Below are 27,154 nucleotides of genomic sequence, written 5' to 3'. Positions count from 1 at the left end.
AAATTCATAATGATAACGATCAGTACCATATTTTTGGTGGCTCAAGCCGTTAAAACATATTTTTGGCGGCTCAAACCGCTCGTTTATGACCCATGTCTTGACTGTTGCAAAATATGATATGTACACCACCAGGCAACGAGCGGCAGCTCTGACAAATAACGTGCTCTTTATTATGGTAGATTGGACCTTTGGCTGTCAAGACTGTTGGCAGCACTGGACAGGGCAACAGGTGACTTCTATAAGAGAGGAATTTGTCGTAATTCGTAAATAATTTGTCGAATTTGCCGAAAATTTAATCGGATTTTGGAACGTATGACTTGCTACTAGGTGTAAACATTCGATGACTGATGTTGATCGTGTTAACGTTGATGGTGTAAATAAAGTGGTGTGATGTGACACAATTCTATAGAGAATAAATACGGAACACACACCCCCGAGTGTCAACTACTTTTAGGACGTGAGCAGGAAATCCTGAGCAAGAAAAGACGGCATCAGAGCAAGGTCACAACACACGTTTCTTTACCTATCTTTTGACGAACTGTTCAAGTGGGGCTCTATCCCACAAGAGGTCAGGAGTCAGGTACGACGTCATCACAGCGATAATGTCATCCTGATCAGCAGCACTCGTCCACTGGTTCACTGTGCGGTATTTGGTACATTGTGTTTGGAAGAGTCCTCTTGTGCGGTGTTTGGTACATTGTGTTTGGAAGAGTCCTCTTCCCGCAGAGTTTGGTCTCCACGATGACAGGCGCCGCTCGCGCAGCTCGCGGACTGAGCGCCCGATGAGGCGCCGTCGGCGGCGGTTTGTACTTGCAGGATCGCGCCGCTCGGACTGGGTCTGGGCGGCTTCGCAGCTTCGCGGCGTGCTTCGCAGCTTCGGAGCGTGCTTCGCAGCTCACAGGACACGCCTGGTCTTCAGGCACTGCGGCGTGCGCTTGTCCCCCATCCAGACGTGCTGATACGCGCAGTGCTTGGCCAGGAATCGGCTGGCGTAGAAGCGCGCGGGACACAGGCCGCAGCTGTACTTGGGACGCACCTGCACGCGCAGGTGCCGCTCGTGCACGTGCGCCACGAGCATCAGGTGCTCCGGAAAGCAGGCCTTGCACAGGTTGCACCTGTACATAACAGTGAAGGCGGTGGGCGGCGGCGCGGCGGCGGCGGCCGGCCGACTCAGGTACACGGAGGGGAGGCGCGCAGGGGCGGCGGCAGCTGGTGCAGCCCAGCAGCCAGGCCAGCCGACGACGCGGCGCCCGCAGCGGCGGCGTCTTCGCCAGCCGCCAGCGCACCAGGTCGTGCGCTGAGCTGTCGCTCGCTTCGAGCGCCGGTCGCACGGCGGCGGCGCCCTCGTCCGGCCCTGGCGAGGCGGCGTCGGTGCCGTCGCGGACCAGCACCAGCGGGTCGAGAGGCGCAGGTGACGGTGACGGCTCCTCCAGGGCCGTCGGGCGGCGAGGCGAGCTGACGAACTGGCCCGTGCCGTACGCCCGGCCGGCCGAGCCGCTCAGCTCAGCCTCGAGCCGCGAGAGTTCGGAAACGACCCGACCGACCCGCTCCGCCGCCGGCCGCGCCTCCTGGCGGCCGACGCGCAGGATGCCCGGCCGCGGCGTGCCTGCTGCCACCTGGCGGCATGACGGCGAGTCAGGCGCGATCAGCTCGGTCGTGGCGGCAAAACGCAGCGTCTTGGGCGAGCGCGGCGGACACTGGGAGCGTGGCGTGCTGGCCGCTGCCGGGCAGAAGGACAACCGCAGTGCGGTGGCGCGGCCGAGCCAGCGCGCCTGCGCCGCACGGTGAACCAGCGTCGTCGCCGAGCCGCCGCTTCACTTCCGTTTCGCAGCAGACGGGGTAGACAAGCGCCGCTACAGCCCGCCGCCGCCGCCCGCGCCCCGCGCCGCCGCTGCCGCCACCACCACCCGCTACAATCGTCACTGACATCACGGCTCTCTGGCGGCGAGGCGCTCTCGGTACTATAGCCGGAGGAGCTCTTCTTGTCCGCCGGGTCGTGCCCCAGCTCATCCGGCTCGGGGTCTGGGCAGCGCACATACAGGCCCGACCACGTGCCCAGCTGCTGCTCCATGTGGTTCAGCTGGCTGATGTCCGAGTACAGCTGGTCCAGACACTGTGAGAGGTCGAGTCGCTGTAGGTCGCGGATCAGGTTGTCAAGCTCGCGACCGTGGCGCGGGCCAGGCGGCGGCGGGAGCGCGCCGCGGTTGCCGCGCAGTGCTGGCATCTATCAGTGTCACCAGTAAGCTGTAGTTACTGCATCACTCGGGCGTCTGCGAAAAGACCGATAGGTTGGGTCGGTCAGCACTGCGAGAATGCATTGAGCGGTGCGATACAGATCAGGCAAAGTTGTATTCTGCGAGTGGTGGCAACTAATCGCACCCTAATTATGGTATAAGAGGCGTTCGAATGCGATCGGATACTGGATCAATAAGTGACAACACGCTACATGCAAGGCTGGTTTCGCAAATGGAAACCGCTTAAAACGGCTCAAAGGTTTATGTTGCACGTACAGCTAATAAAAGTTGCAGTACGAAATATTATGATCTCTGTTATACGAGCGCAATACAGATAGCTTGTGAGGAACGCAATAAATACTTGCCGGATGGCATCTTAAGTCTGACCAAAGCTACAGGCATATGCTAGGTTTCATAAATCATTGTAACACCTGAAAATGATGGCGAGTTTTGCTTTTTGCGGTTCACCAGCCAACGATCAAAATGCAAGACACACGGCCCAAGCAAGCACGTAGGGAAGCAGAGACCAAACACGTTTAAAGGGCCATATCCAGACCATTACAAGCTGCTCCTGACTATCGCAATCCCTTTCCCCTCGACCATGGGAAGCTTAATCGCCATCATGAAGACTGCACATGCTGACAAGTACGGATTTTCATCCCCGACACCAACATCCGACAACTCCGACGCCCCCGACGCCATTATATTTTCTTCCCCTATATCACTGTTTGTCGTCACTGTCAGCTGCCATCCCGACAGTGTGAATATCTCGTCCCGACCATAAGACCCACTCACCCCGACTAGTAAAACCACTCAACCCGGCCATCAGAGCCACTCATCCCGACTCTCAGAACCATCCGTTCCGACCATCAGAACCATCCGTTCCGACCATCAGAACCATTCGTCCCGAAAATCAAAACCACTCATCCCGACCGTCAGAACAACTCAACCCGGCCATCAGAACCACTCATCCGACTATCAGAACCACTCATCCCGATCATCAAAACTACTCATCCCGACCATCAGAACCATTCATCCCGACCATCAGAACCACTCGGCCGACCATCAAAACCACTCATCCCGACTTTCAGAACCACTCATCCCGACTTTCAGAAGCACTCATCCTGACCATCAGAACCACTCATTCCGACCATCAGAACCACGCATTCCGACCATCAGAACCACTTTCTCAATCACCACAACTTCCGTTACGCCCGTTGGGACATTAGAACGGCATGTCCCGTCCTTTCTAGGTTCCCATCCCATCCATCCCAACATTGATTGCTCCAAACATCTGGTTCCGATCACCGGAACATCACCTAACCAAGCCGTTGGAACCTCTCATATTGCCCATCGCTACCTCTGATCCCGACTGTAGGCCATTGTGAGGCCATTGCAGGCCACAGGAACACCAGCCATCTCGATCATGGGAATGCTTCAGGCACCAGGGCGATCAGAGCCTCTCACCCCGATTAGGGAACCCCTCGTGCCCCATATTTCCAGGGCATTCGTTTCTACTGAGTTTAGGTCTTGATGAATTACCTTTTATCGTCGTGTTTGAGGATTCGCACTGGTCGTGCGAAAACACTAAATGGGTTTTAGTTAAGACATTTGCTCTCAGGGTGTGAAGAGGACCATCACAGTACTGGGACCCCCCGCATAAAAAGTCTTGGTTGCGCACCTGTTACAACCACGCATCGCAAACTTAAGACCTCTATCGTGAACTAAATATCTCTATCGTGAACTTAAGACTTGTCGTGACGTTAAGCCCCGACCACCGGAGCATCCCAGCACAAGCATCGGAGCCTTTCCCTCCAACCATGCAGGCCTCCTTCCCGACTTCCGCACTGCCGATGGCTCCCGCTGGCTCCCGCTGGCTCCAGCCGATAGCTCCCGAACTGTTCCAGCTGTCCAAGAGCAGACCGCTCTGCTGCGAGCCTTCCCCATTCGACACTCGCTGTTTTGTCCTACAAAAACACGTTTGCTCCATGCTGCGCCGCTGACGGTGTTTACCAGCAGCGAGGACGGCAAAATGGGACGGCAGGCGCTCACGTGTGGGCGCCACCCGCCGCAGACGGGACAAATACGGAGCGAAACAAAAGGCGCGCCGTGCCGCGGCGTAAAACACGCGCCAAAAACGCGTGCGCGCCGTGCCGGCGACTTCGAGTGGCGCGTTTTTGTGGTGCGCGGGCGTGTGTGGGTCAGCTGAACTAGCGTGTCTAACCAGCTCGGGTCACAGAGGTCAGGAGGCTGTCAGTGGCGTGGCCGCGGCTGCTCGCATCCTGACCGGTGCATTTGACCGGGACAGGGTATCGCTGGGGTGACGAGAATACAAATGTTGACAACTATTGACCCCCAGCAACCGGGACTGGTTTGCCGAATCGGTGCTGTCCGGTGCTTACAACGTGAACCAGCGACCAAACATTTGCTGTGCACGCAGTAGCTGGGTCGTTGGCCTTACACTCGCATGGTAGCCAGCGCACTTCGAGCCGAAACACAGGCTGTTTGCCCCTTCTACCCAGTGAGCGTCTCACGTACCACAATGCACACAAACGCCATGATTAACAGGAACATTAACCGGGGCCAAACAGCCTGAGGGAGTCGCGAGAGCAGCGATGCAAGCACAGCAGCCCAATATGGACCGTTTGCTATGTGAGACAGCACGTGGCTTCGCGAAGTCGACATCTATAGCATGTAACAACAACCCGCTTTTAAGTGCTCCAGTGGATACATCTCCCAACATTAAATTTTCCTACGCATCATGTAATGATGTTGCTATGTCATGAGTTTGAAATTCTTATGCAGAACATTCTTCGAGCTTCAGTGCACCACAAGGTACTGCTTAAACGACGATGCAAAGCATTGGTGATATCGAAAAATATTCGATCTTAAAAATCGAGCTTTCTGAACATAACCAATGCTTGCTTAATAAGATCACTTAACCAGTGCCGTCCCGGTGTATACCAAATCGGCTATTCTCAGCGCAGGAACTCCAAGCCACAATGCGTGATAACCAGGATCTTAAGGCCTTTCTTGACAATACCAAGGTGTTTTTTCACCCAAATCTTTCCTTTATCAATATCGGACCCAGAATGCGGATCTCAAAACTACACGGCACACTGTTGACTTGGGCTTCAAATGCAAATGAAATACGGTAAATCGCAAAATTCGCGTTGCTGTTGGTGCCGGAGTAAAACTTGAACTAATCTGGAGAGGGCAAGCCAGCCAAGGGAAAGTGAATTTTGCGACTTATTGCATTTTATCCGAATTTGAGACCGAAATCAACAGTGCACTATTTAAAATAAACATCAAGGTGTCAGATGATTGATACTGCTGGGAGGCTAGTTTTTAGTTTTAAGTTATCTATAAGCGACAGAGGCAATTTGTGCCTTGAAAATGTTAAGGTTTCAGCAAGGAAAATGAAGTGCATAATTTGACATAGTCTCGCCTTGTTTTCTCTAAACCATGATGGCTTGCATCACATAGTCACCGGGCAGCTTGTCAACCACTTCCCCTATCATGTAAAGCGAGTTGAGGGCAGGGGGAAAAATGAGTTGTATGGGCGGTGGGTTGCAAATGATATATTCCGCGCTCGTGGCGGGATACTTAACGCACGCTTCAAACACAGGCCTGCCACATGTCAAAACATCGCGTCTGGACCGGTGCCTCGGGCCGACGGGCGTTCTGCCTTCAACACCTCTAGACCGCGACCTGCCCCAGACGGCCGGCCTCGCTGTCAGTCAGGTACCGTCGAGGTGCCCCTCCCTCCCCCCTCCCCCTCCCGGCCGCCGCCGCCGCCGCCCCGTCTCACCCCAGGTCCGTAACTCAGTCACTGCCACGGCCGCCAGCCGCGCACGCGGCCCCCCGAGCTGGGCGGAGCCGCCGAGCCGGCCCGGCCGGCCCCCCGGCGCCGGCGCTGCTGGCGGGGCGCCTCCACCTCCGCCTGCGTCGCAGCATGTCGCGCCCGGCCGGGGCGGGCCCTCTGTTACCGGGCGCCTCCCTCTGGCGTGCGCTCCGCCGCGGCCCCCGGCCGGCTCCGGCCGGCGCCAGCGCGCTTGAGGCAGCGTCGCGGGCGTCGACAGGCAAGCGCGCCTTGCGTGACCCCGTCCGTCCAGTGCGACCTCTGGCGTCCGTCGTCGCGCGACGTCGGGCAGTCTCGGCCGCGCTCCAAACAAGCCGTCACCGGCCGGCCGCTGCGGGTTTGATTGCGTCACGAGGGCTCGCAGAGGCCCTGTTGTGGGCCGGCCGGGAGGCGGCAGGGGCTGGGGCTGGGTAAACACTGACAGGAGTGGCGGCGAAAACGCGGCGCTGCGCCGCCGTCCCACAGCGGGCATCAACAAACACCAGGCCGATATCGAACCGGCCTTCCTGCCCCACCCTGCCAAGTTTACCTGCCCGCAGCGGACGCTTCCAGGAACTGCGTCAGCTTGGGCATAGCGTGGGGTGACGGCCGCTCCCAGGAAACGGGACCGGGCAGCTCACGGGAAGCTGACACCTATACAACCTCACCCCTAAAACCCCAACATGATTTTATCCTATACAGTCTGATCTCTCGCGAAACAAAAATCTTATATACCTATGTCTAAAGTACACACACACATACACACACACGCACACACACACACACACGCACACACACACACACAACACACACACACACACACACACACACCACACACACATATATATATATATATATATATATATATATATATATATATATATATATATATACCAAATTTACAGCCATGCTCGCAGCAAGATAAAAAAGACAGTATTTAACTTTCGTACTATTCAGTAAAGTTCAGCTATCTACATGCATATCTTTGTTTGACTCCGTGAATAATGGACACAAAACAAAGAAAAGCCCAATATGTGAGCTAAAGATGCGCGTATATGTTTTGGTAAGCGGACCCGATCATCGTCAATCCACTTACAAACACGCACTCGGACGGGTTCGGGAGGAACCCATGACGCCCATTCCTGCTCGCTCGTGAGAGGCTCCAGAGATGCTGGCGGCTGCTGAGGCGCCCGCGCCGCCCGCCGCCTCCGCCCACTGCTGCCCCAGTGCACGCCGCACCTGTCTCACGGCCCGCATCTGCCGCGGCGGCTGTCGACACGTGACCTGCCGGGTCGCCGAGCGTCCCGTCGGAGCGCACCTGGTGCTGCTGGGGCGTGCGCTCGTCCCGGCCGCACCATATTTGAACGCCGAGATTGCGCGCAACGGGCGGCGGCCGGTCGCGGCATCTGTTCTGGCGACGACGGCTGCTGCATGCGAATGAGGCTGGCGCTCGGTGCGTCCCATCGGCGCACACACAGGCGGGACGCGCGCCGCTCCACGCCGGTGGTGTGCCGTACATCTGTCCCCTCCCCCCCCCCCCCAGCCGGCCGCCACCATAACTTCCTCTGCTCTCTCCCTCTCTCCTCCTCTTTCCGTGTCTTTTTCTCGCCCAGTCTCTGCTCCAAAGCAAACTTCCGCCACCACCGGGCGCTCTCCGTCTCCGGAGAGTGCCGGTAAGCCTCTGTAACTAATCCTGTCAGCACTGCCAGGCCGCAAGCCGCCCGACGTACGGGCGCCGTGAGCGACTCACGCCCGCGCGGACGCTCCAGCGGGAGGCGTTCTCCTCGTTGCAACAGCGACTGGGCGGCCCGCGTCCAACGCGGCGCCCGGCACGTAAGCACGCGCCGCGAGCTGACTCACTTGACGGCGCTCGGCTGCTCGGGGGCGACAGATGCGAGCGCGCCGCAGCGGGACCGATCATAAACCCTGAGCTGATTCACTGGACGACAGCTGCGGCCGGGGGACGGCACGCCGGGCCGTGACGTCACGGAGCCTGAGCCCGCCGGGTCACGCGAGCGGCGCTCCGCGCGGCTGAGGCTGCGAGCGGCCCCCCTCCCCCCCAGCCGGCAGCCAGGCGAGCTGCCGCGGCGCTGGCCACTGCCCGGTCTTCAGACGTCACAAGCGACGGCCTTCCTCTCTCAGCACGTCGCGCAGAGACACCATTCCGTGCTCGGGGCATGTGTCTAGTGGCGACAACCGAGCCACGTACGGTGCAGGGTGCGCTAGGAGCTGACCCTGGCGGCGGCCGCTGTGGAGACGAGCCAGAGCGTGTTCGTCCGCTGTGGGTGCGAGCAAGAGCGTGTTCGTCGTCCGCTGTGGGTGCGAGCAAGAGTGTGTTCGTCCGCTGTGGGTGCGAGCAAGAGCGTGTTCGTCCGCTGTGGGTGCGAGCAAGAGCGTGTTCGCCGCTGTGGGTGCGAGCAAGAGTGTGTTCGTCCGCCGCGGGTACGAGTCAGAGCATGTTCGTCCGCTGTGGGTGCGAGCAAAAGCGCATTCTTTCTTCCGAAGTGGTCGGGCACGTTTCGTGAGAAAACAGTCTGAGATGCGCTTCGTTTTACCACTGTCCTCAAGCATTTGTGTCGTGATGTACAAGTGTATTGTGTTTACTTAAAATGGCCGCCAAGCCGATCCGCGCCAGTACTCCGTTTTTTAGTGTTTATCATAAACATGTAATACGTTATCGATTTATATGCTTATGCTTCGCTATATTTATACTAATCTTACAGATCGAAGGCAAGAGCGGCGAAAAACGATGCTGCACTGGATGGTGCAATATATCCCACATGCACAGTTATCTATGACTGAGTCGTCACCAAATGACGAACAGATAGAATGTATCATGTTACTGAAGCGATGCTTAAGCAATGTTTGTGAAATGCACCAACCTTTGGGTGAAATGTGAGTTGGGGCACATTTAATTGCTCAACGTCTTATCTAGTGATTATGTGTCTCATCGATATGTTAAACAGCCGGCGTTGCTTTTCTTACTCGCTACAAAGGAGTGCCACACTGCGCTTCGCTTAAGTTGATCATGCTGTTTAATGGACTCAAGACCATAGATAGAACGCCTTCAGCCTCACCACTTTCCTTAGCTTGCAACGCTCTGTAAAGAATACGTCCTGAACACTTCAACCGGTCTATGGTGAGCATGATGTGATCGAACACGTAGCCAGGTGGGGGGGGGGGGGGGGCAATGGGCTCATGGCCCCTCAGTCAAAAGTCCACCCTACATATTTAGCGCTATCGCAGAAAGTTGGTCCGATTTCGCAAGAGTTTGGAAACGATGGAACATTTACCCCCCGCCGCTGGGGGAAAAGTCCAGGTATGTGCTTGCCAATATCACATGCAAGAACAGGTCACAACGCTGACTCGCATGTACATCCTTCGACGAACTTACACGCAAGCATTCATGCGTGCACAAGCAAAGCGTTTACGTGCACAGACGCACATTATCGTGCGCTCAGGCGAATGGAAGTGCAAACGCGTACAAACACGCACACAAGCATGCGTCCACACGGATGCAAGCACCCGCGTACCCCCCCCCCCTCTCTGGCATATATATATATATAATATATATATATATATATATATATATATATATATATATATATATTATATCTATATATATATTCTATCTATCTATATCTATCTATCTATATCTATATCTATATCTATATATCTATAATCTTATCCATATATATATATATATATATATATATATATATATATATATATATATATATATATATACCGAGAGGCGTTGTGAACCGGACGCTCACGAGCGCGTTGGCCATGAACCGCGCCAATCCCTGAGCCGGCCGGCGTCAGCGATCGTATCGGACGGTGCTGGCGAACGGAATTCTCATTCAGGTGGACCGGATCTTGCGCCAGGCGACCGCAACACTGCGCTGTGTGACCACGATCCTGCGCTGTATGATCACGGTACTGCACTGTGTGACCGCGATCCTGCACTGCATGATCGCGATCATACCCTGCATGACCGCGATCCTGCACTGTGTGACCGCGATCCTGCGCTGTGTGAGCGCGGTTCTGCGCTGTGTGACCGCGACCCTGTACTGCATGACCTCGGTCCTGTACTGCATGACCGCGATCATACGCTGCGTGACCACATTCCTACGCTGTGTGGCCACGGTCATATGCTGGGCAAACAGCATTGCTGCGCTTGACGAACGGCATCCTGCGGCGGCAGACGGGATCCGACGAAGAATGAGGACGATCCTGAGCCGCCAAAGAGATCCCTATGTCGGAAAAAAGTCCTGCGCACGGTAACGGCGCCCTCGTCCAGGCGCCGGCATCGGCGCCGATCCGGATATACTGGCGTCACGACCACACCGAGGGTCAAGGTCAGCAAGGAGGCGGCATCCCTCCTGCACCACTCTAATGTATGGCGGTTGTAGAGGAGGGTTAAACCGGGGCGGCCAGGACCCTCGTCCGCTGTGCTCTCAGCACAAGCCAGCCGGACAGAACGCACTGTTGCATCGCCGTTGCAAGCGGTCGCGACAGGTTTACGCTCCCGTGCGGGTGCGGTTGAGGTGAGAGTCTTCTTGTGGTCATGACGGTTATCTGCCTGCGGTCAGCTTACAACATAGGCTTAAAGTGCTGCAGGCTACACGTCACATGCGACTGCACCACAACAACCGACGGTAGGAACACGAGACGTGCGGTATGCTAACGGGGAGTCGGTGTCGCGACCACGGAGTCCCCGTCCGGGAGGCGCTAAGGCTCGTGGTGGCGAGAGCGGCTGATGTCAGAGCACCGCTGTAGTTTGCCTAGTGGGCTGACACGGACAAACCGTTCGTCGAAAGTGCAACTGCGCCCACACAGCAGCGCATCCTACACGACAGCCCACCTCACACCACAGCCCGCTTCACGCAGCAGTGCCCCCTCGCACAACAGCCCACGAGCCGTCACCAGGGGTCGGTTGCACCACTCATTCTTATTCAGACTAAGATGCGGTCGGACCATGGCTGCTGCGGCCGAAAAGTGCTTCATCACTGCGCCGGCCGGCCCGGCGAGGAGCAGAAGAATGGTCAAAGGGGCGGCAGGCGGCGGGCTGCTGCTCTGCCCGAGATCTTCTCACCGGCTCTGAGCGAGAGACGGCGGACGCAGCGCCCGAGATCTTCTCGCCGGCTCTGAGCGAGGGACGGCGGACGGCGAGCTGCCGCTCTGCCCGAGATCTTCTCACCGGCTCTGAGCGAGGGACGGCGGACGGCGAGCTGCCCCTCTGCCCGAGATATTCTTGCCGCCTCTGAGCGAGGGACGGCGGGCGGCAGGCCACCGCTCTGCCCGAGATCTTCTCGCCGACTCTGAGCGAGGGACGGCGGACGCAGCGCCCGAGATCTTCTCACTGGCTCTGAGCAGGGAACGGCGGACGCAGCGCCCAAGATTTCCTCACCAGCTCCGAGCGAGGCCCGTCGGGACGTGCGTGTCAGGTGTGGCAGGCAGCCGGTGCGCTACCAGCCAACGCAGATCAAGGTGGTACCTTATTTCACTGAAGTCAGTAGCTCCACATTTTGACATTTTTTCTTGTCACCTGGGACGTGTTCAGGTAAGCAGTATCGGTTAACGAACATCACTGCACTTATTCAAATCAGGTTAAGGTGACCTTTCGAGTAAACGCTGTAGCCACATTTGGCGGGTGTTTCGCGGAGTACTCCACGCCCGGCTCCTCGGTGAATCGGGCAGTGTTCCAGAACTGACTTGTGTGTGCCTCGGGCGGGTGATCCAGACCCGGGTCCGCCGATCAAATTGGTCTGACTGCTGGTAAACCCAGCTGGGCTGACTTCAAATTACGCCCCCCCCCCCCCCCTTCCTCCGTTCTCTGCAGAGAATCGGCAGCCAGCGCCCGGTTCTCGTCTGAACGCCGCAGCTCACAATGATCTCGTCGGCGCGCCGGCATCACCGGAGAGAGTGAGCGCCGTTTGAATGTCAGCTTCCGGTGACCTCGAGTTCCAGGGCTGACAGCCATGCACGGCCACTCTCAGAGCCAAGGTCACCTTGCCACGTCACAGGACTTCCCGGCCGGCGGCGGCGGCACGGCGAGCGCGCGGCGACTTCGACGGGCTTGAGCCAACTCCCGCTGCGTGACACCGCTCAGCAGGCGTGCTCCAAGCCGGCTGGCGGCGCCTCTGATCCGGCGACCGCACCCGACGGGGCCTCTAATCCGGCGGCCGCACCCGACGGCGCCTCTGATCCGGCGATCGCACCCGATGGCGCCTCTGATCTGGCGACCGCCACCCAACACCGCTGATCCAACGACCGCACCCGACAGCGTCTCTGATCCGACGACCGCACCCAACAGTGCCTCTGATCTGGCGACCGCGCCCAACAGCGCCTCTGATCCGACGATTGCACCCGACGGCGCCTCTGATCCGGCAATCGCACCCGACGGCGCCTCCGACCCGACGGTCGTCGCAGCCGCCGGCAGCCCGGGCTGCCCGGCTGCGGCGCTGCCTTCGGCACGCGTCTGAGGAACGGTGTCAGCCACACGAGACGGCCCGGGACCGAGGACAGTGCGGCGGCGCTGGTGGACGGGCCCGAGAAAGAGCGAGCGGAGCGAAGTCACAGCAGCCACAACCTCCCCATGGAGAAATATAATTTTGTCTCGCCTTGAATAGCGTTGTTTTGGCAGCAGATACACCTGGCTTACGGTAGGAGTTCTCCACCCATAATCAATAGCCGTCCTGCGACCTCACACAGTGAGTCTCCATCAACAGGCTCCCTTCGTATTCTCGATGCGGTGGGCAGAGAAGCAAGAAAATGGTTCGGTGGCTCCCCTCCCCCCCCCCCGAACAAAAGACTACTTTTGCGTGAAACCTAGTGTTTCCGCCAAACTCTATAGCTTTTAGTGGAAACAAGTAATTGACCAGTAAACACCAGGGGGAAATTGCACCCTAGACCCACGACTGTTGCGTTCAAAGGGCATACTATTCCCCCTCCGAACGTTTCGCGAGTTTTCGCAAGTTCCCGTATGGGTGCAATCGCCCTGCGTGGTTGTAGAGGGTTTGAACACAGGGTTCACGCATTCGACAGTGTAAGGAGCACAGTGCCTTGACGCACCCGGTGAGAGAGTTATCTGACCTTCCGGCCACGGGCTTCGCAGCGTGACGGCGGCGCGTCCCCGGACGCCTGCGGCCAGTCCCAGAAGGCGGTAGTATAAACTGTGGCCGGAGACGTGCCGCACGCCGCTGCGGCCGTTGGGCTGCGCATGACTGATTGATCGTGTGTATTTGATTACGTCATGATAGCCTTTGATCTGTTTATTCAGAGCTCCCTTTTGAAGGAGCGAGATGGAATGACGGGTTTGATATGTCGTCATTGATATGGATTTTATGAGGCAGACCAACAGAATTGACTGGGCATAACAGTCAACTTTTGTCCGCTTTTAAAATCCCCTCAGAATGTTACCGCCTTTTATCTCCTGTTTTTAAACAGATTTAAACATGCTTCACGAAGGTGTGGCACTGGGGATTTTCAGCAACATACTGGCGGAAAAATCGCTGAAGATGCGGATGTTATTATTTCATTTTCATTGCTATTGTATTGTTAAAGGTACAGATACGCTCATTTTTCGCAATACAACTCACGAAGGAAAAAGCCAACTCCTCGGGCTACTTGCCGAAAAAGGATTGCAAGAAAATACGTTCAGTTTTTTTCGTGCGGGCCCAAGCGCCGTGAAATGAATGCCAAATTGCCTGCTATGTCATTTACGACCAACTGACAATGATTACGACACAGCACCATTGTTATTCTCACATGAGCAGTCGTATATTCCGCTTTCCAGCATCGCTCCCGCTCTCTCCAGCGCTGTGACGGCGCACCCAAGCCAATCCAAGCATCTGGCGAGAGCATGCCGCGCGCTGACGTCATGCAAGACGCAGCGCGGCTGTTGTCGAAGCCAGAGCCGGGCCAATCCACCCGTCATGCCGGGCGGCCATGGCTTTGACAGGCATAGGTCGCGAACCTCCCCATCCCGGCGCTCCAGGCGGAGGACATCCGGTTCACTCTGACACAAGCAGCTCTTCAGCAGCTGAATTTCAACTCCAGTACGTCACAAGCAGGGATAATATGAGGACGTTGACTGTCTGACCGCTTGACCTGATGATCAATGGAAACATGCTACGGAGGCCACGTCCATGTCGATTCCGAGTATGTCGGTTGAGCCAGACAGGCCGGCGTCTGTCGGGTATGTCTGGTCGGTCTGGCTGTCATCCGAACACCGGGGAACGATGGAGGAGAAAGCCGCTCGCTTCTTGTCTGCGGACAGGCTACGCTGTCATCACTTGGTGACGTCACCAGCCATCCCGTCCAGCTGTGGGCCGGTCCACGTGACGGCCCAGGGGAGCGGGCTCTGGGTCACGTGACCCGGCCAGTCCGGCCCACATCGTGCTCCGTTGCTGTTAGGAGCGGCGCGGCAGGGAGGCGGAGCGGAGGAGCGCAATGACAGCCAGAGCCAAACACGGCCCGGACTGAACGCCCGCTGCGCTATAGCTCACTAAATTCACCACTGTCGCTGGGAGTTCCAGGGGAACGGAGAACAGCGACCCTCCGTTAACACCCGAAAAGGCCGAAGGTCTTACATTTGGAACTTCCCGGTCGAAGCTTTCCCCGAAATGTGTGTGTGAAATGAAATGTAATGTGCCATGGAATTGCATCTCTGGCCGTACAAAGCACGCCAAAATAGTTGATGAAAAATGTTAGATACCGATGATTTCACTTGAACTCTAGAGCGTTAAGTGCATTTCGGATGTGCGTTATCCATTCTCTGCTCTAAGACAATAGATTTAGTTCTATTTCATGCAAATGGCTGGAAGCTGAGTTTGTTTATTTCCGATTCGGTTGATGAGCATAAAAGGTAGTTGTAGTTCGGTTCGAGACACCCTCAGACAACCGAAAACATTTCTTCAGAGATGTGGAATGTTGGCCTAAACTGAGGTTAGGTACCGAGTTGTTCATCGCGGACAGAATGCTGTCAATCCCGCAGTCAACTAAGCAGCAGTGCGAAGTTCTAGGCTCGGAATACTCTAAGGCTTCCTGATTCAGATCCTGAATTAGCAGTTTTAAGCAATAAAGATTCACATCACGCGGAAATTGCATATCTGACGGACCAATCGCTCGGAACCGTGCGTACTCGCGCTGGAACTTGCACTCCTGACAGACCAATCGCTCGGAACGTGAGTACCCACGCTGGAACTTGCCCTCTGACAGACCAATCGCTCGGAACGTGCGTACCCACGCTGGAACTTGCACTCCTGATAGACCAATCGCTCGAACGTGCGTACCCGCGCTGGAACTTGCACTCCTGACGACCAATCGCTCGGAGCGTGTGTACCCGCGCTTGGAACTTGCACCCCGACAGAGCAATCGCTCGGAACGTGCGTACCCTTGCAGTCTTTGCAGCACGCTCCGATTATATCGGCATTTGCTCACGGAGTAGTCCTGCCCCCGCACCAACTCATGACTACTTTATTCGCCCCTGCCACGGTCGCATTCTTCACCGAAGAGGTCTGGACGCTGACCTACGCAGTAGTTGGGGCGCGGTGTGATGGGTGTGTCCGGGAAGTGCTGTGTTATCCAGAGCGCTATTTCGAGTGGCTGATGACACGCCGCCAGTCCCTGACACGCGCCACTGTCAATGTTGACAGCAGGAAAACAGGGCGGACCTGCGCGATCGGGGCGGTGACCGCCCGCTCCGGGAAAGCGGGAGTGTCCGCGCGAGACAGCGACACTGGCGTGCCGGTCAGACTCAGACCTGGACCCCACAGTGTGCCGGTCAGGCTCCGACCTGGACCCCACTGATGTGCCGGTCAAAACTCAGACCTGGACCCCGCTGATATGCCGGTCCTCAGACCTGGACCGCACAGGTGTACCGGTCAGGCTCCGACCTGGACCCACTGATGTGCCGGTCCAAACTCAGACCTGGACAGCACAGGTGTGCCGGTCAGATTCAGACCTGGACCCCACTAATGTGCCGGTCCAGACTCTTAGCTAAATTCCACATGTGTGGCAAACTGCTTCTGGGCTGGATGATCAAGCGATCAAGCATCAAGCGATGTGTACCGATCAAGAACTTTACCTCATGTGGGCACCATTAAGTCTGCTAAGCTGAAGGCTGCCGATTCAATAAGACTTCTATGCCGAACATATTAAGGAAGCCTCTGATGCAAAGATCAAAGACATGAGTGAAAATGGAAGGCAGCTGTTATAAAAACCAGGAAACTCGCCACAATCCATGACCCTCGGACAGGTCAGGTTGCTTCATTACATGACCAAAATTGTGGCACACGCCTTGGGCGTACCTGTATTTAACATAATTTACAAGCATGTTTTCAAGTGTTTTTTTCACTTAAGTGACTGTGCACTTTTGAGTGCTTTGCCTACCGGTGAGAGCTTCTTAAAGGCTCTGCTGTGATGCGACATTGTGGTCCACCAGGGATTCATCTTCCCACCACTGCCAATCTGCTCACACTTGCACCCACTGTTTTACCATGGCGCAGTTTTTGCACCACAACGGTATTTAACATAATCACGCAATCTGATAAACAGAGCTGATATTTGATTGCGTCACACTGACTGTCATGTGCAATGGCATGTTGCATATAACAACGGTAGTACAATAGTCAGCAGATAGCCCATAAATACGTACAGTACGCAGCTGGGACATTTTTTCGGCGTCATGGAAACCAATATTGATAGCCCATTGATATGTGACATAGACATATTTAACGTTTGTGGTACCTGCAATCTACTGGCAGTGCTGTGAATGGGGCTGGGACTCTTCCTGAACAAACCGCAGCCCTCCGTCACAAAATCTACTGCCCACACCCCAGCCCCCACCCTGCCCACTCGGTAACCATGGCTGGCCCCTGAACGCCAGCCGGACCACCGTGACAAGGTCTACTTCCGTCTGGTTTCACACCACCCTCGCTCGCTCGAGCCTCAAGGTCTCATGCTAATAATGTATTTTTGATGGGTCCGCAGAAACGGGACGGGACGGAACAACGGGAACGGGAAGGGAACGATCGGAACGTCTTATTTTAGGATCAACAACTTCACTTTGGACTTCACTTACATGCGTCTAAGCATCTAGGCCGCTTACCGTGCCTGCCCTGCTGATCACTGAAACGTAACGCCAAGTCAAGCTTTCCGACAAGGCGTCTTCATCGACGGGCACGACAGATAAGCATGCTCCAGGGTCAAATCCCCCAAGAAAGACCCCGGAGGTGCCGTCGCCTCCCCTTGAGGCCCCTCTGGGGGCGGCCCGGGCCGGTGACGTCACGCAGAGCGGGAGGGCCGCGCCTGAGCTGTCAGCCGGGGGCGGCCGCCGGTCAGGGGCGCCCATTGTGCCCGGCCGCTCAGTTTCTGCCGGTGCTAATCGACTATTGCGCACCGCCCAGATCGCTGTGCACTGCACGGTCACGTAGAGGTGGCCGCGCCTTGCCCGGGCGGGTCGAGCGGGCGGGCCCCAAGGCTACTGCGCAGCACAGGCACCTGATCAGGCCAGTTGGAGGGAGGGCACGGTCACGGCGCTCTCCTGGAGGCGAAGACCTCAACCCGTGGCGGAATATAATCGAATCACTGATTTGCGTGATCTGGGAGTACGAAGTAAGTAGTAGTACGCGTAAGTACGAGAAAGAGGCGTAGTAAGTATAGCAAGAACGAGTCGTAAACTTTGACGCAAACCAGACGGACAGAAGCCGGCAAAGTACGCCGATAAGCCAGCTCGAATGTCAGTGCACCGTCCGGCTGGGACGTTCATGAACTGTCTACAATTACACATTATCAGGATCAAGTATGCTGAACTGTGCAGCGCCGCGGGCGAACCAGACGGCGCGGGCGGCGCTCGGCACCTCCGGCCGTTGGTGGACTTTGCCACGCGCTGAGGAGGCGCCGGCTCCGGCTGCGGTTGAGTCACGGCCGACCGGACGGAAGCCCGGCTGACCCGGCTCGTCCGCCGGCGCCCGCACCTCCGTTACACCGTTACACCTCAGTCACGGTCAGCGCTCCGCCACGGTTAGAGCTTCGTCACGGTTACGTCTCCGCCACAGTTCCAGCTCCGTCATGGTTATAGGCCCGTCACGGTAACCACTCCGTCACGGTTATAGCTCCGTCACGGTTACAGCTCTGTCATAGTCACCACTTCCATCACAGTTAGAGCTCCGTCACGGTTAGAGCTCCGTCACGGTTAGAGCCCCCGTCACGGTTACAGCCCCGTCATGGTTTTTCTCCGTTACGGTTTGTCACTCTTTTTTAACTCTTTTGTTGAAGGCTAAGAACCTGCTGATGACATCAAGTAAGCTGTCAGAACTATACGCCCATTGCTTACGTGGTGCGGCGACGAGGATGTTCTGTGGCGTACTTTAAATCCGCCTTTCCGACGTTGAACCTCGAACTAAATGACGCCTCGCAAGAGGCCCTACGAGCCGACTGCCTGTCAGACCTAGCGCACCCTGTACCTTATCTTCACAACAGAAACCAGATGGACATCCTGTGTTATTTTTGTTTGAAAACAGTGAAGCCTGACACCAAACATCCATGCGAGAAGGTAAAGAGTCCGAGCCTCCGTCGACGCGTTCAGCACAGTTCAAATGGTCCATACCAACCAACACAAATCGAGAACGTACCTATGGAATTGATGGAAGGCCGGACCTGATGCTATGCAGGAAATATGCCCCTCGGGAATCAACATTTCTTCCCGAGCTGCAGCATAATTGGCAAGATAAATCGTCTTGAAAGGCCCTAATTGCCTTGAAATAGCATGAAGCCGTTGGAATGTTTCTGAATAGCGGTCTACGTACACCGTGTCGCTCACAAGTGTCCACCTGCAGCAGCGGACTGAGGTGCTGCGCGTCGTTCCTCGTGCGACCCTGCTCTCTCTCCACCAGATGGTACCCTATGGGCGCTGGCCGACGCTGTCCGCTCCGTGCCGGGTGGTGCGCCGCCCACAGACCCGTGCGGCGGTCAGCACAACACAACCCAAACGAGCTGCGCGGAATCGCACGCTGGTCAGCACACCTCCGGCACCGGTTTAATTGCAGGTTTGCAGGACCGCCTCCTGCATGTGACCCATGCCCCGTGGACGACAGTCCTGCGAGACTGTAGTGGCTTTAATGAAAACCGAGTGGCAATTGGCTGCAATCCGGGGTACCAGCTCGTTGCAGATGATAGCTAAGAAACGGGCGGAACATGGCCATTAACCGCCGATTGTTCGAATGTTGAAGCGTCTTGAAGCGCACTGACAGTAGCGATTACGGCTTAAAATTTCACGATGAAAGCCTATGACGTCCGACCAGCAGCTCCTCACACTGCGTCCGACATGGGCTTGGCTCGCTCGGCGTCCTCACGGACGTGGTGGGCCAGTACAGCGATAGGGTCAGATTTGGACCAGGATCGCTGGGGTGACCGGACGTTCACGTGGGACGCGTCGGGTCAGTACGCCCGATAGGGACGGAGCTGGACCAGTTCGCTAAGGTGATCGGACGTTTACGTGGGACGCTCCAGGTTCGATGGTGATTCTCACCGCGGCTGGCCACGTCTGGCAGATAAGCATTGACAGCAGTTTATCTCTCGCTATAACGTGTCAGCCGTGAATTCATGGCTGTTTACTTGACAGAAACAACAAGGCCCTCAGCTGCTGCTCTTTTCTTACATTATGAGATCTGAGCTGAAAATAACCGACCTTTGATATAGCTAGACAAAGGCGCGCAGCCAGAGCCTTGCCAAGGGGGGGGGAGACACAGGGTTTACAAAGGGACCCCTGATAGTAGAGGGCCCCCCAAAAAATGCCGGATATGTCCCATTTGTGAATCCGGAATATTGTCTTTGAAATTTTTTCATTTTTACATTCTATTGCTGGGAAAGAAGCCAGAACTAACCGCGGACCAACACTGCTGAAAGTATAGCCAATAACTACATAAGTCATGTATTAAACGACCACATAAAACAAATCGCCCCGCGCTCTTCAGGTTACAATAGTCTAGTGAACTCTTTTTAAGCCTTCTGGGCTCAGAAACTTCGTTAGAAGTAGTATCTGGGTTGTAAGAGATATAATAGACCCTGCGATTTTAGACTGAAGATAAACATGGGTCAACAATCTATATTGACATGGCCACGTCATGTTTGTCTGGAAATGTTCAAACATTCAGTCAGAATCGATCAGTGATACAACTTAAACGTAGTTGTGAGCATGTGCACTCGCCCATCTTAGCCAACAAAACCTCCACGCCAGGCGTTGCACTCTCCGCTGGCTGCACAGAGTCGGCCCCGTGGTTGACACTGAGCCGTGGCCAACAGGTGGACAAAAATGCTGACGTATCTGAAAAGAAGTACGTTTGAACGCTTCAAGACGCAAAATCGGGCATTTTAGAAGATATTGCTGACATATATTCTACCTGAGTGACTTTTCGATTGATAATACCAACGGATTGGTCTTTCCAGCACCACTTCGCGGTGGGCTGAAAGCTGGCAAAGGAACTGGAAGAGTAAAGACAAAATCTCTATTGTTCATCTTGCTGTAGCTGTAATATGTCCAGAGAACATCCTCAAAGATTCAAAAGAGTAAACCAAGCCTTATCCTCGAACTTGACTAATCAATTTTGAAAGGCGTTCAGAAACATTATTTTAAGATGGTTACTGTTGCGCGCACGACATTCGCCACCTGGCGCTGCATGCAGTTCCGTTCGGTTTTACGAAAACTGCAACCCAGACCATCGTTGTCCGTGTTCCCGAGATTTCGAGCACCAAGGCTCAAACCGTTTGATGTAATTTGTTGCACTAGGCGATTCTGCCAAAGAATGGACGTTTTCAGGCAACATGGGGTGACATTGTGCGATTTTGAACTCATTTCAACACACTCTGTCCAAAACTTATGAGACACCATATTTCTTTTCAATAAAGGGCCCCCTTGAGAAGAACACTACGGGACACATTATTACTCCCGGTGAAGGGCTGAAGGGCCAATACGGGGGGCCCCGACCAGTGTAAATCACTGGCCTCGGCTTTATAAGTGATTGGGAAATGGGCTCTCGGGGCCCATACCGACATGAGACGACTGTACGGTGCTGGTGGTGGTCAATCGACACATAGGCCCATATCGACTCAGGAGTCCCCGCTCGTCCCAAAGGACCCTCTGACTGTGATTTGGGGGTCCGTCTCCGTAGACCGGGGGTCCCTGGATGCGACCTCGGCTGGCCTTTGGTCCCTCAAATCAGGCCCTTAACTATAGGCTCCGAGGGGTCCGAAGTTTCTCGGAACCTAAAGGGGGGGGGGGGGGGCACGCGCCCCCTGTGCTCCCCTGCCTGAGCTACTGCCTAAACGTTCTGCTTAGAAAGATAGATGAAGTCTGCACCAGCAGCTCGAGACATTTCTTGATGTTATCAAGTGGCAACCCTATTATTGGAGATGTCATGCACCAAATGACCCATTTTAGAGAACAACACCCGAAACTGAGGAATGCTGAAGAAAGGGCCATGCTCATCCTTAACCACAAAACAGCACAGACTTCACCCTGAGCGTCCCGTACAGATTCAAAACATTTTTCGTCTGTCAAGCGCCTGGGTTTTGTTTCTTAATTTGTGTTCAAATTAAGAAACATAATTCATTAAAAATAATTAATTTGATCCGCTCGCTACTATGAACGCTGCCTTGACGCGTCGACTAATCCCATAATACGTCATAATATTTGCCTCACGCATCCTCGTTTATCCAGAACCTTCTGGCGGATTGAAGGTCGGCGATTTAAACATGAAATCGCATGTCACTTTTCTCACTAATCAATTCCAGACTGAGTGAACTTATCTCTGGTTTACCCCAGCTCTTGTCACAGAATGCGACGCTGAATATTGACACCGGCGGCTTCGAATCTCATGCAGCATGTATTAGGCACACATATTTGTAGATAAACATGAACGCCTCTCTCACCTGTTCACCTCGAGAGCCACCAGAGGACACAGACCAGCCATGTAATTGTCGCGGCAGGCGCATGGGCAGCGTAATGAGCTAAGCATGGACAAGTACGGTTTCACACGCGCCCGGGTGGCCGGTTGAATCCCGTTCGCTCGGGTAGAGATCAATTTGACCCCACTAAGATCTCAACGATTAACAGACAACCAAATTCACAAGGTTGTTGGCTTGTATATGAGCTCAATTGTGTTATAATTTGAGGTTCTTAAACCATGAGCTTCGGGTCAAACTCCAAATTTGTGTCCAAGGCGCCTAAAAATCTAGATACCGGTTCTGACAAAGAGCCACTGGTGCCCATTTAAGGTCAATGGCCTAGTTTGACCTTTTTCAGGTGATGGTGCAGAAAATTATACAAGGCTGCGCTGAGTTTTGCATTTGAATAAGTGATGAAGTTTGTGTTAGGCGGTACGTTCCGAAAAAAAATGCTGACCTGGGTCATTTAGGTCAGTGACCTATCCTAACCTTTAAAAATTCCATGGCACATGTATATGCGGTTCCTGTTATTAATAAATTCAAAATGAGCACCATAATCTATCCAGTACAGGCAAGCTCTAGAGTAATGAAACAGGTTGGTTTTGGCCTTGCTCTGACTTTCATACCTGACCTTAGGTCAATTCAATTTGTTCATTCAACTGTTGCGTTTCCCAAGGAGCTATCTTAGAGTTGCATGGCCTCGTCTATCGCACCGTTGTTGCATCAGATTGAGCGATCCCAGAAGAAGATATATTTTCTAAATATATGGCTTGACTTTGACCCGTGGCAGATTAATGACCTTACGAGGTACATTAATATTTTTTCCATATCAAGCGATCTGTTATTCAGTTATCTATTGCAGTGGCAATATTTGGCCCAGATACGCTGCACCGTTCAGAAACCATTCCGGAAAAACCTTCGGAGGGTCAAAATGACTCCACCCAAGCACGCGTTTTAACTCTCTGCTAACTACCATCAAAGTTCCACATGCCTCGCCTTTTCCAACGTGCGTGTTCTGCAATCGCACTAATGTGTCAAGATGTTTGTGTAATAAGTTCTATGAAAGTTTGAAACACTCTGTTTAGACAAAAAGATATGTGAACAACGAAATGCTATCATATGGCTTTGATTCTTGCCCTATGAATGGCGGTAACCACAGGTTGCAGCTTCAGTGGCGCTACCCGGTGTTTTTATTACACGTAACTAGTCCCGAGATTTCACCGGCGTACGTTTTTTTATATTTCCTAAAGGTGGGACAGTCCCTTTACAGGGAATGCTTTACATTTGGGGATTTTAAGCAAGCACCAGAAATGACGAAACAATCTCACTTGTACCTTATACCTACTAGCATTCTTTCACTAGAAAAACCGTTTCAAGTAAAAAAAAAAACCCGCAGACGACACAATTTCTCCGTTCAGTAAATGTGCTTACTGGACTATGCGACACCTCAACAAGGTAAGCACAACGAAATGAGGGCTGTTCACTGTATCATAGCACTTTCTGCTCCGAATCCTAGCGAAATCGGTTTACTAACTAATCAAATCTTAGGACAATGGCACAGGAAGGAGCACATCTCGCTAACGCAATGGGGCGGGAAGGCTATAGCCTCCTTGATATAGGCATATATTTTGGATTTTTGACATTAACCTGCTTTAAGATTATGGTTTCAATCCTATTGGGACTCCATTATGTATTGATATTTTATAATATTTTATTTCATCATATATCGACCCTATTGGTCATAGTGTATCATAATGTTTGTTTTTGGGGGCGCACAGAAGCGTTCTACACTGCTTCGACCGTCACAAACGAAGCCAGGATTGGATTTGAGTCCGTGTTGCATGGCTGCGAGCATCACCGCACCACCTGAAGTAAATCGGTTCTTACGGAAGACTGTCCCGGTAACAACACTCCGCTTTTATCGGAGAGAGCTGTACAGGGTACAGTGGCCGGCCCACGGCTGCTACTGTCTGTAGCCCAAACTACTGCATGTAGCACATTCAGCCAACATCAATATCAAACGCAGCTCCATACGCGGGAAAACCGCATGCTCCTGCCGTTTAGGCCGGTTACCTGTCTGGAAAATATTCAGTCCGTCGCGGAGATGAACACCCTTCTGACTGCAGCACACCGGCCCGGCCTCTGCGGTACGCCACCGAGCACCTCTCACCTGGACGGGCTCCGTCCCTCTCGCCGGCCGGTCGCGTCACCGCCTCCCCGCGACCCGACCGATGCGTCCACCTCCTCCCGCGGCCAGCTCCGCCGCGGTACTGCCACTGAGCCGCCGGCCGCCGCGGCCGTGCCGACGGAGGGCGCCGCCGCACCAGCAGCGCAGAAGCGGCCGCCGCTCGGCCGGTGCGGCTCTGGGGAAGACTGGGCCGGGTGCCGGCCTACCTGACTCCGGTGATCTGAGGTGGACACGAGGAGGGATGAACTGAGACGGGCACGGAGGAGGGATGACCTGAGACTGAGCGTAGAGGAGTGATAACCTGAGACGGGGCAGGGAGGAGTGATAACCTGAGACGGGCACGAGAGAGTGGTGCCCGGGTGACGGACCTGGAGGGTTGATGAGCTGAGACGAGCATGGAGAAGTAATGGACTGAGACGGGTACGGAGGAGTGATGACCTGAGACGAGCACGGAGGAGTGATGAGCTGAGACGGGCACGTGGGAGTGATAACCTGAGACGAGCACGGAGGAGTGATGAGCTGAGACGGGCACGTAGGAGTGATAACCTGAGACGAGCACGGAGGAGTGATGAGCTGAGACGGGCACGTAGGAGTGATAACCTGAGACGAGCACCGAGGAGTGATGAGCTGAGACGGGCACGGAGGAGTGATAACCTGAGACGAGTACGGAGTAGTGATGAGCTGAAGACGGGCACGTAGGAGTGATAACCTGAGACGAGCACGGAGGAGTGATGAACTGAGACGGACACAGAGGACAGTGGTGACCTGTACAGACCGCGAGAGTGGTGCCCTGGCACACGGTCATGAGTCCAGAGGACCCGGAAGTCTCGGCCTCGGTCTGAGGCTCAAGTCATCAGGAGCCAAAACGTGTGCAGGAGTGGACGTCCACAGGCTATCGGGGGATAGCGGCGCCACAGGATCTGTTTAGCTGGGAGCTGGCCGTAGCCACCGGACTGGACTCGTAACTTCAGACCAACGCCGGACGCATAGATGACCTGAGACCATCAGGTGGCGTGTCGACTACAGGTCATTGCATCTGTGAGTCGAAACTTCAAGGAAGGCTTCTTGTTCCAGCGCTGTTGCGAAGAACATTTTAATAATAAAGTCACTGATCATTTGTCCGCAATTCTGGTACATATGTCGGAAAAGGCAGGATCAACGTTAAATCAAATGTGACATTTCGACCACTGGTCTCCGTCGAACATGTAAGAGCTTACGAGCTTACACTTAACACAGCCTACGACATGGTTTCAAGTAGCTCTTGCCTTTTAGATATTCGAAATATGACTTGTTAAAGCATCCCTCTGGGTTCACTGAGCACAACAAAATATTTTGCACAAGTACACGAACACATATTCAAATGCACAGCATACGCGGCAAACACTGGTGTTAATAAGGTGCGCGGCAGGTGCGGCTATGTGCACACGACAGCTTCGTGGGAGCACTATCTGCCAGCAACGTCAGTTGGTCGTCGGCGGGCAACAAACATCCTGTTCATCTGACCATTTAACGATACTTTGCAGAAAGCGGACGACTGGTGTCGTTTTGAGAAAAACCGCAGCCCAGAACAATATTTATAATCGAGCGGGAAGAGTGCGGCAGTGTGGATTAGAAAGCACTGCCGAACGGCTATTAGAAAACACTGGACATAGTTCTTGCCGGACTAAAACCCTGTCATTGCGTTGATCACCTGGCAAAGCGTCTCTTAATGGCGATGACGGTACAGCATGGGGTGGCCATTTGCATACTCACGACGGCCAATTAAAATTATAAGTTATTTTTGTGTGCGTTGGGTGCTAACGTGTGCACACCACGGCACTGTGGGAGCGCTGCTAGTCAGCAACGTAAATTAGACGTTGGTGGACAACGCTTATTTCGCACACTTGTCCTCTAGACGGCGCATTAATGAATGCCACATACCGCTTGCCACAGGTGACTAAATGCATAATGATTAACATCCGGCAACACCGGAAACAATGATAACAATCGCGCGTGAAATATGCAGACGTGTGCATTTCATAACAATGCCTTAGGGCTACCAGCTGGCGCTGGAAGCTGACTGTCGGCACAAGGTACACATTTTATTGGGTTGACACCCTGCCGGCGGGTGTGACGGTTATTCGCGCAGCGGGCGCTCTGACACTTCGCTGTGTTGCCACCCTGACTGCTTAGAGAGCGTCGTACACTGCGCTTTCTTTCAAGCCCACGAAGTCGGACGTGCTTAGCAGCGTTGGCTACTCAAAAATGCACACAATTCACTAGAGATGCTCCAGGGTGCCCGGACGACCTCCTGGGTCACTTAGCCACGAGGCGCTGGCAGTAACTGGGCCAAAAGGCATGTTCGTTCACAAACACGATGCCCAACCTGCTCAATATCGCACGCCCTCGGGTGCTGTGAGCTGTTGTGCCTGAGGAGACGGTGCGTAAGCCGACGCTCTGTAGCGGGTAGACGGCGCTCCGTTCTGTACTGTGGGCCGTGTGCGTGGTGAGGAGACGGCGCGTAAGCCGACGCTCTGTAGCGGGTAGACGGCGCTCCGTTCTGTACTGTGGGCCGTGTGCGTGGTGAGGAGACGGTGCGTAAGCCGACGCTCTGTAGCGGGTAGACGGCGCTCCGTTCTGTACTGTGGGCCGTGTGCGTGGTGAGGAGACGGCGCGCTCCGCGCCAGAGAGAAGTTCGAGGTCGGAGCCCGACGCGGTGTGAAACGATGCCGAGTTTACTCACAGTTGCAGAACGCGACTGGCTTTTACGTTAATTCACGACGTGGAAAATGAATTTTGGACATATGCCAAACGAATTCTTTATTATTGCGTATTAACTATTGCTAGCTTCTATGCTGTTTTACACGTGCTACCAGTGACGCTTTTTAAACGATGCCCTTGTATGGGTAAATATCATGGAATTCCGAAATCACGGGACTACTAGCCCCATGACTTTACTAA

The 27,154-nt window shown here is 54.5% G+C and overlaps 1 protein-coding gene across 1 annotated transcript; it reads right to left on the bottom strand.

Annotated features, from left to right (window-relative positions):
* Positions 1-895: 895 nt before the first annotated feature.
* Positions 896-24,286, bottom strand: LOC119089992 (uncharacterized). The gene is made up of 4 exons (XM_037212791.1): positions 24,197-24,286; positions 1,933-2,270; positions 1,607-1,616; positions 896-1,115 (listed from the first exon to the last, which is right to left on the bottom strand). Exons 2-4 carry the CDS (start codon positions 2,222-2,224, stop codon positions 896-898), a joined length of 522 nt encoding a protein of 173 aa, XP_037068686.1. The 5' UTR covers positions 2,225-2,270; positions 24,197-24,286.
* Positions 24,287-27,154: the final 2,868 nt, after the last annotated feature.

This window comes from Pollicipes pollicipes, unplaced genomic scaffold (assembly GCF_011947565.3).
Source record: "Pollicipes pollicipes isolate AB1234 unplaced genomic scaffold, Ppol_2.1 Scaffold_3087;HRSCAF=3621_pilon_pilon_pilon, whole genome shotgun sequence".
In the NCBI taxonomy this organism is placed as follows: Eukaryota; Metazoa; Arthropoda; class Thecostraca; order Pollicipedomorpha; family Pollicipedidae; genus Pollicipes; species Pollicipes pollicipes.
The sequence above is the reverse complement of the archived record's forward strand: the minus strand, read 5'-3'. Positions and strand labels throughout refer to the sequence as shown.

Excerpts from the sequence above, each read along its gene's own strand:
- LOC119089992 (XM_037212791.1), bottom strand. The coding sequence starts at position 2,224 with ATGCCAGCACTGCGCGGCAACCGCGGCGCGCTCCCGCCGCCGCCTGGC.